General features: G+C 41.1%; 1 protein-coding gene across 2 annotated transcripts in view; it reads right to left on the bottom strand.

The window, feature by feature from the left end:
• LOC149257128 (D-amino-acid transaminase, chloroplastic-like) overlaps positions 1 to 15173 on the bottom strand; it is a 109028-nt gene that overhangs the window by 43113 nt on the left and 50742 nt on the right. For both annotated transcript variants that reach the window (XM_089413627.1, XM_089413630.1), the window contains exon 3: positions 7206 to 7384. In XM_089413627.1, coding sequence (XP_089269753.1) covers positions 7206 to 7384 — 179 coding nt within the window. The remainder of the gene's footprint in view (positions 1 to 7205; positions 7385 to 15173) is intronic.

Here is a 15173-nt window from a genome sequence, read left to right as displayed (position 1 = left end):
GATGGCACGGACACGCTGATCAGGTGCTGCCCCTTTTTGTACTGCATGGATAGTTGACCGGTAGAGGTCAACACACGATGAACTCCTCTGCATCTCGCAAAATCTGACGAAGTTCCCTACTCATTCTTCCTCTTCCAGCAGGTGCCTATGTTAGCTCCTCCTCATCCTGTGATTCTTTCTAACCCGAGGAATAATTCTTTTCTTCTGTTGGTTGAAGAGGTTTGACCAACGATTCCTCTTTTGACTGCTCCTCAGAAGGCATTTCTCGAGATTTTCTGAAAGCCCTGTCTTCCATGAACTTCACATCTCGTCGAACTACTACCTTCCTGCTCCCTAGAAGATAGATTCTGTATGCCTTAGCGTTCTTGCTATATCCCACTAGATATCCTTTCTCTGCAGTTTGATCCAACTTCTTCCTCTTTTCCTCGGGTATGCAGCAATATGCTAAGCTCCCAAATATCCTGAAATGACTGACTTCAGGTGTCTTCCCTATGAAGACTTTCTCTGGAGTAATCTTGCCCAATGCCCGATGAGGAGTTCTATTCTGAACATAGACTGTTGTGTTGCATGCTTCTACCCACAGGAATTTTGGCATATCCTGATCATACATCATGGCCCTAGCTGCTTCTACAATAGTCCTATTATTTCTTTCTGCTACTCCATCCTGCTCCGAATTGTACGAAGATGTCCACTCTCTTCTGATGCCCTCCTTAGCGCAAAAATCAATGAAGTCCTTATCGACATACTCTCCACCATTATTTGAGCGCAAAACTTTTATTTTCTTCCCAATCAGATTCTCCACCAGAGCCTTGAACTCTTTGAATCGACAAAATACCTCATCCTTGGTTTTCAAAAAATGAATCCAAGTTTTCCTTGAGTGGTCATTAATGAAGGTAAGGAAGTACTCAGCACCACTATGAGCTTTAGTGGACATGGGTCCGTAGATATCTGAGTGTATCAATCCTAGTACACTCTTGGCCCTATTTTTACTTCTAGAAAATGCTGCCTTGGCATACTTTCCTAGAGCACATCCTTTGCATACATCATCTCGTTCTATACTAAGATCCGGAACTCCTGTTACAGTGCTCCTGAGGATTCTCAGAGCCCCTTGGTGCAAATGTCCCATTCTTCTGTGCCATAGTTCGTTCAAATCCTTGTCTCCATGACTGCCTATTAGTGCCATTGGTGATTCTGGTTGTAGCCTGTACAACCTATTACTTTTGATCCCGATCTGCACTTTCTTTTGCCAGCTCGGGTGTTTGACGTATACTTTCTCCTTGATGAAGAAAACGTCAGTGTTTTCCTTGAAGTTGCGACACGGAAATTAAGTTCATCCCCAATCCAGGTACATGCAGCACATTGGTAGCACAGAACCGCTCTCCCGTTTCTGTTTTAAAAACTATGGTACCCCTCCCTATTGGAGTACATTTTTCCTTGTTCCCCATGGCGATCTGAAAGTTCATCTTCTCCTCTCAATAATCTGATAAACATTCCCGGATTCCCGTCATATGCCAAGAGGCTCGACTGTCTATATACCATACCTCTGATGATGCAGAGCTAGTCACATAAGCCACTTCTTCTAGTTTGGAAGCCAACATAGAGAAATCGAAATCACTTGCTCTTGTGCAATTTTCTGAAAATCTGTGCGAGTCTCCTGAGGTAGATGCCTTTGCATCATGGTCTCGACCCATAATTGATTTTCCCTTCATGTCTCTAATTACGCGCTCTGATACCATGTGAAAATTCTATCACTGCAACAACTAATTTATTTTACCTACTTATTTCCCGATAAGTTATTTATGAAAATCCTTTAGTAAACATTAAAATAAATTCTGCTGCAGATATCACATCATAATATAGAAACAAACACATGCACAAGAATTAACACATCAACCCAAATATTCTGGACAATCAGTCCCAAAAAAACCAATGTGGGAAAACCGATGTGTCAGCACTGGGCCTCTCTGCGTCACCCACGCAGGCCCTCCAGTGACTGCGCAGTCTGCAGCCTCTGCATTTGCCTCTCCAACCTTTGCGTTGTTCCCCTGGTGTTGTTACCGACTCTCTATTTTGTACTTGCTGCTCTCTAGACCACTAGTTTGAATTTCTTAGCTAACCCCGCTCCAGAAATCAAACTGACTGGTCTCCCTCAGTGTGTTCTCCAACTGACCCTCAAGCCTCTTCTTATACTTTTCATGTTCGTCCCCCAACGGTAGAGATTAAATCTCTAATCAATGGCTAAGATTAGATTTGGCTTGATCCATGACTTTTGGAACCTTCTAACCCAGTTTTATATTAATACCCATTAATATTTTATTTTTCCTAAGTTTAGACTTAGGAACTCCATTAAAAATATTAATTATTTTAATATCACCCAAACCGGTTAGAGTCTGCCCAAACCATTTCTGGGTCTTGGAGATCTCATGTGCTTTAGCCTCTCCACCAATTTTCATGGCTAGAGCACATCCGATGCTACCCCAAACCAACAATTTCTGCGTGGAAATAAATCCTAGTTGCCTGGTTGTTTCTAGATTTTGTCAATGAGGGGGCTCAATAGTTGGAACCCTAGCCGTCCTAGCCCCCTCTTCCTTTCTAATCTTTGCCACTTTGGTTCGATGGTGCCACTATTGCAGATTTTGTTTCCGTTTTCCTAATGCCGCCTTCGAAGGGAAGAGACTCTGCATTTTTCCGTTTTGCAACCTCTTGGAGTAGTGTTCAAGGTCCGTCTCTTGGGTTTTAGTGGCTCGTCGACCTATTGCTTGTGTTTCATCTCGTGGTTGCATGGAGAGTTGAGGGAACAGGTTTGTTGATGGCTTTCATTGTTATGAACCCTAGTTAGTGCCTCCTACAAGCTGAGGAATGCGGATGCAGGTGTAGGGTTTTGGTTGTTTTGTGCCTAGACTGTCACTGTCGACGAAGTCCCTCAAATGTCGTTCCATCTGGGATTTTGATGCTGTTTTTGTGGAACCTTTGCTTGTTCTTTGTTATGAAGGTCATCTTTGGGCATATTATTTGGGGCTATCTGGGTGGCCTGTGCCCAGTTTTTTTGGCTTGTATTTTGGTTAATATCTCGTTTGCTAGGTATTCTGGCATTTCTTTTTGCAACCTTTGGGTTCTTTTGCAGGCTTGCGTGCCCTTTTTTCTAGCCAATATAGGATCTGGGTAGGTCTTAGTGAATGCACCTTCCATGTGCATATACAGAATGCCTTTCTCATCATTACTTGAATGAAAATATGGTTTTTTTCGAGGAAAAAAAGTGGGTTTTCATGGGGAAATAATCATTTTTTGATCCCCAAAGTGGGTACAAGGATAATGTTGGTGCTCTGAGCATAAATTTTGAGCATCCACATGCCACCAACATTTATAAATACCACTTATTTACATTATTACATAGGAAATTAATTAAAAATCTCGTCTTACGATAATTTTTAATTATTAAAAATTCCTAGAAATACTTAGTCAAATTCCACAAGATTTTGGATATGACCTAGAATGGTAATATACATTGACCCTACACATTTAGACATAATCAAGGCACAATTATTAAGCCGCACTCCAATTTTGGAGGTATATAAGTGAAAAAACTTGACTAGTTATTTATCGCTGAAAAACAAAAAATAATTAGTCAAGTAAAAAACACTCTAGAGTGTACTAACTTAGTAACCAGGCCCCAAGTTGCCTAATTATGCCATCTCTAGATAGAATTTCCAAAAATGATTTTTGGGTTTTGGAGATCTCGTGTATTCTAGCGTCTCCACCAAATTTCATGGCTAGAACACATCAAATGCTACAGAAACCAACACTCCCTCTTAGTGAGGACTGTGTTCTCTCTCTAGTGTTGCACATCCTACCACAACACTCTGTCTCTGTATCACCTCCTGTCACGTTCAACTAAGAAGCATCCAAAATACTGAACCAATTGTGTTTAGTATGATGCATCTATCTCCCAAGTCTTTGACTACTACTAGCATCTGCCCTATCACTGAAGTATCTGTGTTGTTCCTAACTCTGCAACTGAGCCACCTACTCTGTTGTCAAAACTGCACTGCGCTCCTCAGCGTCTGTACTTCAGTGTTGTTCCTAACTCTGCAACTGAGCCACCTACTCTGTTGTCAAAACTGCACTGTGCTCTTCAGCATCTGACTGCTACGAGTATGCAACTGTGACACTGGTATTGACTGCACCAACAGCCACTCATCCATCCTGCTACTGAACATTGTGGACCCCCGTAGCTAGGTAATGATCCATGAGGTGGACTCCTCAAGGATCCTGCGCAAACTCTATAGCTCTCTCGTGCTACAACTCCAAGTCACCCCACCTCACTCTTGGAGGTATGGCTACCAACATCTCAAAGTCTTACTCCAACCTCGAGGACAACTCGTCGATCTCAGTTGATGCTGCTTGCTCGTCCTGCTTCTCTAACTTGTCCTTCTTCCTGAGAGGACACTGCGTGTTGTAGTGACCGAGCTCACCACATCTGAAGCACTTGACCTTTGACAGGTCCTTCTTCTTCCTTCTTTGTTCCCCCTGCCCCTGACTGGGACCCTTTGATGCAAGGGCCACATTCTCCTCCTCCTTCATTACCTTCGGTCTGCTGCTACTGTTGCCACTGATGGAGCTCTTTAACAAAGCTCACCTCATCTCCTCCTGCTGCAAATCGACCCACATCCTGTTCCAATTTGGTAGCTTTTCTCTACCCAATATACTTTGGACAAAAACTTGTCACTCCTCAAAGACATTGTTCAAGTGTCAGTGAATCTCGCTAGCTCTATTGGTTGAGGCATTGCCCCAACAGATGCAAGCTAGTCTCGAACCTCCTGAATCCTGGTGAGAAAGGGATCTATGCCTTCCCCTAATGCATCCTAATGCATCTCATCTTTTCTTCCAAGAACATCTTTCACTACTCGAAAGTGCCCTGATATAGCATGGAGAAAGCATCCCACATCTCTTTGGCAGTATCCTTGCCATCTATGTGTGAGACTATATATGATCCAGGACTCCATTCAGGATCAACCGCTTCACCTGCGCCATCTCCTATTTGTATTCCCTCAGCTGATTCGCATCCTAGGGAACTGCCACAACACTGTCTATGTAGATCTTCAGGCCATATTCATCCAACAGGGAGGACATCCTAGCCTTCGAGATGACATAGTTGGAGGAACCCTCCAACCTATCCTGATCTCTAAGCCTTGTTGTGGTCATCTCAAGAATTGTCGAAAACCCCCTCCTTCCTTCTGCTTGGTTGTTGCTCTGCTACTCGCACTCCCTTCCAGAATGCGCAGATTTGCTAGCTGCTACTGCCAATCTGCCTAGAAAAATCAAACTTCTGAGACTCGAAGTTCCCTGAGAGAAATTTTCCCTTTGTTGTGTGTGTTTTTCTCTTCCACCTGACGTCGGTTCTACTATTGCAAACTGCTGCAAAACCCTCTGCGTCCAACCAAGGAATCTACTCAACAAAAATTTGAGTTGCAATTGCTCCCTTTGACTACTGGAAACACTAACATGGACAACTCGACTTTTCTGCAACCCTGCAACTGAAAATCAAATTTTTGCCCCAACAATTCAGCGTGCCTATATGGGTATTGCGCTATCTCTGAAAATTTCGACCTGCTGCTCCCTTTGAGCAGCAAAATTTTCTCCTCTGCTTCTGAGCTTCCCGCTAATCACTCACGCTCTGATACCATGTGAAAATTCCAAAACCAAAATCCTATTGTAGCAACTGGAATTAGTTCTTCTAATTGTTAATTAATTTAACAATTTATTTGCTACGACAAATACCAAATTAATCACACTACAACTTTCACAAATAAGATACTGCAAAAATAATAGTGCTAGAAACTGAGAAAATTCTAGCGCACAATAAAAATGACACCATTATCTTTCGACAAAATCACAGAAAAACCCAGATTGGGTAAACGGTGTAGCAGTTGAAGGTTTTATTATGCAGCAATGAGAAATTCTGAGTACAATAATCTGGATGCAAAATATGGCAATCCTACAGAGAAAACTCTGGAAAAATTCTAGCGAGGAATTTTCCTCACCCCATAAGCAAATTCAGGCTCTGACTGTAGCACCAAGTGAGCCGTCCAAATTGCCTCTGCGCTGGCCTGCATCGCCCTAGCACAGTGTCTGCCATGCTCAGCCTGAATCCACTGCTCCTGTAGTCATCCTATCTACCACTGGCTAAGAAACTATCTCTCCGGCATTCTGGAACCCTTTCCCGGCCTCTGGAATTGAAACTCGACTTCTCTCCAGCTAAATCGAACTGCCCTCTAGAGGCTTCTGCACAGCTGCTGCATCAACCTCACTGTTGTACTTCTACCTCTATGCAAATGCACTTGCTGGATCTGGAAAACTTCCTCCAACCTCATTGTCCCTGCCCCACTCTCTGCTTCGATTTTTGGCTCTCCAGCAACTGTTGTTGCTCTCTGGTAATTGATCTGCCAAGGACATCGAACTTCTGGTGTTCTAGTGTGTCTTCTCCAAGTGCCTATCGACTTCCTCTTATAATCCACTATTCGAGCACCAACGACCAAGATTAAATCTTAATCAATGGCTAGTATCATCTTGGAGTCTATCCGTGTGAATTTCTAGATGATTCACACCTTGGCTTAATTAATTCTGATTAATTAACCATATTCCCTAAGTTTAGACTTCGGAAATATTTAAAAACTGGTTAACAATCTCATTAAGCCATCTCTAGGTGGAATTTCCAGAAACTATTTCTGGGTTTTGAAGATCTCATGTGTTATATCCTCTCCACCAAATTTTGTGGCTAGAACACATCCAATGCTACAGAAACTAACATCTTGTTGTTACCATCCTAGATTGAATTAACTAGTTGGTTATTTTAGTCAATTGTGGTTACATGATTAGTTCAAATTTAATTATAGAAGTATTATAAACCCTTTCATAGCAGCTAGTTACTAGAGATAGTATGCCAAGGAGTTAATTTTCATGTAAGTTTCTCTGTAAGCATTGTCTCTATTCGAAACAGAAAGGAACACTATAAAAGGGACCTTGGTCCCTCAGCAAATAGTTAGTATCAACAACAAATGTATCACTATTCAAGCTACAGTCATAGAGGACATAGAATACTTGTATAAACATACAAACGAAACTTTACGCTTGTCAATTTTAAGAACTATTCCTTTTAAATAGCATGCATTAAATAAGACATTTAAAGGAATCTTATTACATCTTACCCATTGATTATCAAAGCAGTGTCAAAAACCCCATGTCCTCTATGCACCATGTGATCATCAATCGGAATGACCATTAATGTAGGATCAGTAGTTATACCTCCAAATATGCTTGAATACATGGCTCGATAAGACTGCTTGCCTGTTCTTTTTCCTGTGTTCTCTTGCATCTTTTCTATCACCTAGTAACAATCATATTTAACTTTTAAAATCGAGGTTTGCAATCAAGGAAAGGTATCCAACCAGGAGAAAATTCAACATCACTGAAACGTGTTACATGTAAAACTAAAGTCTAAATTCAATATTCCCTTCATAGATCTGAAAATGAATGACACCATCCATTCCATTATATATAGTAGATATCAAGACAGTCATGACTTCAAACTAAAAATGCTAAAAAAAAATGTTGAGAACAAACTAGGGTAGCATGTGCAAAAAAATATGAAGGGTAAATGTTATTCAGTTGCATGCTTTTCTCTTCATATGTAGCATGTCTAGGTCTGATTGATTTCTTTCTAAAATGTCTGCACATTAAGCCATGTTTCCATCACTACCTTGCCCACTATTCCTAACAAGGTAGTGCTAGTTTACTAATGTGAACAAAAAAGAAAAGACCTATGTTATGTGAAAATTTTGAAAAATTGGATATCACCGCTGAGCTTCATAATCCCCAGGGAATTCTAAGCTTACAATACAATAAGTAGACTTTACACTAAGGGACTAGTTAAAAAGCTCTAATTAATTTACAAGAATTATGTTTACAAGAAAACACTTGATTGTAATAGCTTCACAACCTAACACTTGTTAGGTATGGTCCAATCACGCCATTTCTTGATGTTAAGAAAAATAGTAAAAGACTAAATACAAGTACACGTGAAACTATAAGTTTAATTATCATAATCCTCAAACTGGGTCAAAATGAGTCAACTAGGTGTTGTGAGGAGTGAGGACTAGGATTACATCAAGAAATGTGCTAAGAGGAGTGCATAATCCTCAAACTGGGTCAAAATGAGTCAACTAGGTGTTGTGAGGAGTGAGGACTAGGATTACATCAAGAAATGTGCTAAGAGGAGCACTCCAGTAGGAGTGATAGGCCATGCCATCACAAAGTGTTCTAAGTGTCAAAATTTTCCAAATAATCAAGGGACTCAAAAGATAGGCCTTCCAAGAGCCAAACCACCAGTAAATCCTTCAAATGTGTGAGCACTCAATCACAATGAAGTGCATATCCATCATAAAGTGCAGTCTTAATGTCAAAACATGTCAAATAGGCCAAGCGCATTAGCAATAAGGTCACATGTGGCACATGGGGAAAAGGGTACAACTTTCAGAAATGGAAACACATTAGAAACGTGACCCCCCAAAATTTGGAAACAAGGATATATATATATATATAGAGAGAGAGAGAGAGAGCACATTATATTGAAACTTGGAACGAAATCATTACTAATAAATAAGCGAGAACATTTAAATGACAAACATAAACGACAAGCACTTTTCCACAATCGCTTATATTGGGATCCTCATTATTAGTGTCACCCTTTGCCTCTACCTCAATATTCTAGGGATATTATCCAACACCACCCAATTTTGATGAAACTACCTAGCCGAAGCTTTAAAATATGGTACAAAAAGCTTAGCATGCCTAATCAATAATTTTGGTTTGGGTGAAGAGTACATTTTTGTTAAGGCAACGATAAAGGAGTCCAACAATCATTATCACTAACATTGAGGCAAATAAAGGACTTGGTGCTCTTGATTAACTACCAATCCATATTCTCATACATGATAGAATCTAATGAAAATGCTACAATCCTACCAATCTTGAAATCTTGAAAATTGTTAAGTCTACTAAAGTTTATATGGGATATGAAAATTCTACTTTGTCAATATGAAGTCCGATGAGGTTGGAACCACTCTCAAACATCCTAAAACAAATAATAATTATGTTAAAAATTTGAGTAAAAGTGAATTTCACATTGCCATTAATTGCCAACATTTTGGTGCAAACTGAGAGTGAAACCCTCTTTTAAATAAAAATTTCTGGTCTTATAGGTTTCTAAAACTTTCACTAATTTGTAATCAACCTCTAAATAGTAATTAAAACCAAAAATGTTGGTCTCAACAATTAAATCAAGGCAAAATCTGACAAATTTCATTTGGAAACACGTACAGATGTTGAAACATGTTTCAGTTTGTGTTTCCTATTGAATTTTCTACAAAATGCATAGTAGAAATCAATTTTCTGATTTAATAACTACTACCTAATGATCTTCAAACAATTATATCATGCCACTGACATCATTGAGCAATTATACACAGAAACATCTCAATCGTAAATGCAGCAAAAACAGTAAAGATCATAGAAAGACAATGATGAACAATAGAGACAATACTTTTACCCTGGGAAACCCAACCTTGGAAGAAAACCCAACAACTTTTCTTTTAGAAGAAATTATTCTTCAACAAGGTTTACAAATCCAAATTGTCTGGAAATCTGTGCCAACGTCCAAGCCAAGAAAATACCAGTCAACCCTGATCAAAATCAGCAACAGGTTAACATTAGTCAAAACCTGTCAAACCAGTCAACTCTGGTCAAATTTGGCCTACAGCTCTTGTGGTTGACTACAGTCAAACTTCAGCCTGCGGCTCCTGCAGTTGACTACAGTCAAATTGGTCGAAGTTCGACTTTCATCTCATGTGGTCACCTGTGATTGGCCGTCAAACTGATCAAACTTCAGCCTACAACTCCTGCGGTCAACTGCAATCAAACTGGTACAACTTCAGCATACAGCTCCAGCAGTTGACTGCGGTCAAACTCGGCCCTCTTGCAGCTTGGTCAACTGTGTCAAATTCAGCCAAACAGAGAGAGAAACATCTCAGTCAAAAATAGTCAATTTTTCCTCCTTTTCTCCACACATGCAGTTGTCCAAGAGACCTCAGAAATGAAGAAAAAACATGCTTGCTTGGTGATAAAAATGAAATGTCACATCATGTATGTATACTTGTCGAATGGGCTAAAATAAGCCAAGGGACACATGCCTTCATTGGTTGTGTCGACTTGCACTCCAAAACTAAAAAATTTATCTAATTTTTTAGGCCAACTTAGAGACCTCTTTGACACGTGCGAATACCTCCCGATGCTACAAAAAATCAACACTCCCTCTTAGCAAGGGAATTATTCTCCTTAGCTACAAATAGATTTCTCCTTAGCTGAAATTTCTCCTTCCTTAAGAAAAGTTCACGAGTTTGCAATGTTGATTTATTCACATCTATAGATCATTCCATCCTAGAGTAGGCAATGTGCGTGTCCTAGGGCATTTAACCCTGGGCAACGATATGCAAGATATGAGTGATAGCTTTCAGTGAGATTAAATGATCTCTAAGTACTTCAAGTTGAATTACTTGAGATTCAATGCTTATGGTGTTCAATACAATAGCATAAGAGAAATACTTAAAGAGCGATTATAGGAACAATCTCAACTAAAGCAACGTGCCAATAAACCACTTGATTTATCAATTAAAGTGCTTCAAAACCAATTAAATATTTATCCAATGAACTAATAATCAAAAAGAAAAGTGCTCAATATCTAATTACACTGAAAGGCAACGAGCACAAATCTATCATCGGATCCTTTACAACTTGATGTGCAAATTAGAAATTAAAGGAGACAATGAGCAATACAAATGGCAACTTCTAATAGAGATTATCCACTTATAAGATTTGAGTGAAACCATGCTTGAAACCACAATATTACTCAAAATTGAAATCTCACCTTAATGATCCAAATATGATGCTCACGAGGTGCTATAAAGAAATCTTATCAATTAGCAATTTCAACAATAAGAAATGAGAGCAATGCTATGTCACTTTAGCAATTAGGAACTATTACCACTCAACCTAGCAGGGGTCCTAGGATGGGATCCTCAAGGGCAACTACTAGGTCAAGGGAAACAATGGAGCGATAGCCCACTATCACCTACGCGAAAGCTCCCTACTCTTTACGGACTTTCACCAATGGGAGGAGACCTAGTATAAAAGAGAATCACTAGATGAATGAGACAATGAAGAGATAAGGAGTGATTTCTAAGGCCTATTCACAAGAGAGACTCAATTTTGTGGTTTGCTTGCTTGAGAAGCAAGTTGCAAGGCTCTCTAAGAAGGGCCAAGGGCATTTCAAGGGCTAGGGTTTACAAATAAGACTTGTAAAAGGAGGGACCTAGTCCAAGAAATCCTTGTGAAAACTTGGATTCCAAGTGGTCTTTGTGAAATTATCTTCAAAAAGGTTGTGGGACCAGGTGGACCCAAAATTAGGTCAAGTTGGTAGAGTTGATTGTGCTTGACCTAATTGAGGGGGAGAAGGGGATCAACGAAGAAATTTTCAACACTTTCAAAATAATGATCCCAATGAGGTCACTAGCCAAAGGAATCAAAGGGAGAGAATAAATCTTGGAGCTAGGGCTTGAAATATCTCGAGATCCCACCATCAGAATGGCTTCAATATTGGAGGGCTCCTAAGAGACACAACAACACAGTAGAGGCTAGGAGATCAGATTTTTTGATGGGTAACTTGTGAGAAATGTGATTCCCTAGGTCCCCTATGGAGGCTAGGCCTAGAAGAAAGAGGGAGAGGTGATAAAGAGTATGCTTTTTGGTGATCACATATGGAGGACCAGTGCCTAATCCTTTGGGAGAAATGGAGTCGAGGAGATTCCAATGCTTGGGATAAATTCACTTGGTCAAGGAGGCGTCAAGAACAATTTCACATGGCAATTAGGGCATGGGGCAATTGTTTCAGGGTATTTATACTTTGATATGCAATATGTGATGACTTATCAAGATGAAATTTCAACAAAATATCTCCAGGAATATTCACTTATTCAAACATGGCCCATGACATGATGCAACGTTATAAAAAGAAAAATTTCCACTATTTCACACAAGAAAAGTGAAAACCAACAAATTTCAGCCTAGTATAGAAATTCCCCAGTAACATGCATGTGACATAAGAAAAATGATAAAATAGCATTAAAAGAGCACTTACCTGTAAGAAAAAGTATATCCAATCATCATCATATGCCAAAAAAGAATCTCCAAGACAAAAATGAAGAGATCCAAACATCAAAATTCATCCATCCATCCAATTTCGTCCTCCAAAAAGAATAGCGAAAATCTCACAAGAGAGAATGATCCAATGCAAGTGATGATGATCAAATGGAGGAGAAGGATCTCCAGATGCACATCGAGATGGGAGATGATGGAAGGTATAGCGCGACGAACATTGGTCACAGTTACTTTTCAAAGGGACTCTGGCTCCCCTCTCAAGCTCAAGGATGTGATGTATGTACCAAGTCTAAAGAAGAATCTAGTTTCCGTTGCAGTGTTGGAAGACCATGGCTACGGTGTGATATTCAGCAAAAGAAAGGCTTTCTTGAGACACATCGCCACGGGACAAGTGAAGCAGATTGGGGTTCGAGTGAAGAACCTCTACAAATTAGATGTGGAAGATTGTGCAACATTGAGCACAAAAGCAGAGAAAGTGCAGTGAATTATGGCATAGAAGACTTGAGTCTTGGCCATTTGCATCATGGCGCTTTGAAGATCATGCAACAGATTTCTACAAGCCTTCCCAATGGAGCACTAGAGCAGTGGGATACATGCAAAGGATGTACATTGGGGAAGTACTCAAAAGCCACCTTCAATGATCGAGACAGCAAGGCGCATGCAATCCTTGAAAGGATCCACTCTGATGTATGTGGGCCTTTCTCGACAGCCTCTACCACCAAGCACAGGTATTATGTTATATTTCTTGATGACTTCTCATGGAAGTGTTGGATCTACTTCATGCCAAAGAAAGACCAGACATTCTCCAAATTTGTTGAGTTTAAAGCACTTGTTGAGAAAGATCCTGGTAGGAAAGTGAAGGCTCTCAGGAGTGATAGCAGTGGTGAGTACGTGTCAAATGAGTTTAAAATGTGCAAAGGAAGGCATCGACGGGAGTTGACAGCACCTCATAACCCACCATAGAATTGGGTGGCTGGGAAGAAGAACAAAAGTATTGTGGGAGCAACACAGGCGATGTTGCATAACCAAAGCCTACCTCTACACTTGTGGGTTGAAGCATGCAACACAACGGTCTATTTGCAGAACAAGAGTCCTCACAGGATTCTTGGCATGAGTACACCAAAGGAAGCTTTTTCAGCGAAGAAACTAGATGTCTCACACTTCAGGATCTTTGGATCATCGATTTACCATCATGTTTCCAAAGAAGAAAGGAAATATCTAGAGCTGATAGCAGAGTTGTGCATATTTGTGGGGTACACTGATACACCTTAGTGCTCACAGCTATTGGGTGTACTTGCGATCCCTCGGGATGACAGTGGTCAGATGGGATGTGAAGTTTGATGAGGAGAAGGCAATGAGGTGTTCACTTGAGAGGGAGGTTCAGTTGCAACATGATCAGGAGCTTTTGGCTCCAAAGGAAGAACCTCAAGAAGTTGTGGAGCAGCCACAAGCAGAGGAGCAGAGAGTGGAGGCATGCACTCAAGCAGAGACATCCAGAGAAGGAAGGAAGCAGACAAGGAAAGCTGACAAATTATTACAGGATGCTAAAGAGAATGTGGGAGCACCCACTTCAAAGCGCAAGTAGAGGAGGTCTCTGGATCGGTATTGTTGCCATTTACTGCTCACTCACGACTTTGCAAATGATCAGTGGTCCAGGATGCATGAGAACGATGAATTTGAAGGCATTTCCTGAGCCACAGAAGTTATCAGAGCTTGATGAGATCCTCCCCATTGCATAATGCTCGGAAAAAGCTTTCCGGTGGTATATAGAAGTCCAAAAAAGGGTTCCCAGATCAAAAGTTAGAGCCTGTAGAAGATTGCCCCTGGAAAGCCCAGCTGATTGAGGAAAATGGCTAAGTATGGAGAAAAAATCGCAATCGGGACTTGGGATAGTTCATCGCAATCACATATCGGTATCGATGGGGACCAGGAGGCAAAGAACATCGACAATTGCAGAAACTGTGATCCGTCGATCACCGATATTGCATATCGGCGTTGGCAGGTCAAGGCATCACGTTTATCGGTATTGGCGGGATTTAAGTCCTAAAGACTGCGCCAGGGGGCCAATTGCGATACAATGTAATATTGTCGTGGGAGGCCAAAAAATTCATGAACAAAGAAAATGGTTAACAAAATAGGAGCGGGTCGCCCCCCTTCTCTCTCCTCCACGTGGCACAATCCCGCATCCCACATCACAGCAGTCCTGAATGCCGATATCGCATATCGCATACCGCAGATCCAGCAATCCCTCAGTTACATCATACTCCAAACCATGCGGGGGCCGATAATGCGATATATTCTTGCAACTTCGGGAAAGGGTCGGAAAGCGTTAACAAAGGAAATCATGGAAAAACAAGAGCAGGTGGTCCCCTTTCTCTCTCCTCCACGTGGTGGTACGACGCATCGCGTATTGGCAGATTGGTGGAGCAAAGGGCTCACTCTTCAAAATACCTTGTGACACTACGATTTTGCGATACAATGTTAAATCGCCGAGGAGGCGCCGATTCTGATTAACAAAAGATTTCATGGAAAAACCAAGGTCGGGCAAGCCTTGTTCTCTCTCCTCTAGGGGGGCCACGTGGTGGCATATGTTTGATCCAGTGAGCTGACGTCAGTAATGACGTGGCACGTACGGATGCTGATGCAGCGGGTGGACACGTGTCACTCGTTTTTGGCATTTTCAAGGGTCCTATGGGGCCATTTCTGGGTGCCACGTGTCACCACTCACAGGGTGACACGTGGCAGTGATGACGTCACCTATCGCAATCGGTGATCGGCGATCGCTCAATGTAAAGCTTTCTCTTCAGTTGTGTTTCCTCCTTAGCTGCAATTGCGATAAGGAAAGGGGCCCCCGGATGCAATAGGTTATGTGTTGTATTATATAGGGATTTCGCGTCCGGGAAATC

This window comes from Pinus tabuliformis, chromosome 6 (genome assembly GCF_031772625.1).
Source record: "Pinus tabuliformis cultivar Carrire ecotype Pingquan chromosome 6, CPIR1, whole genome shotgun sequence".
Lineage (NCBI taxonomy): Eukaryota > Viridiplantae > Streptophyta > Pinopsida > Pinales > Pinaceae > Pinus > Pinus tabuliformis.
This window is presented reverse-complemented; position numbering and strand designations above follow the sequence as displayed.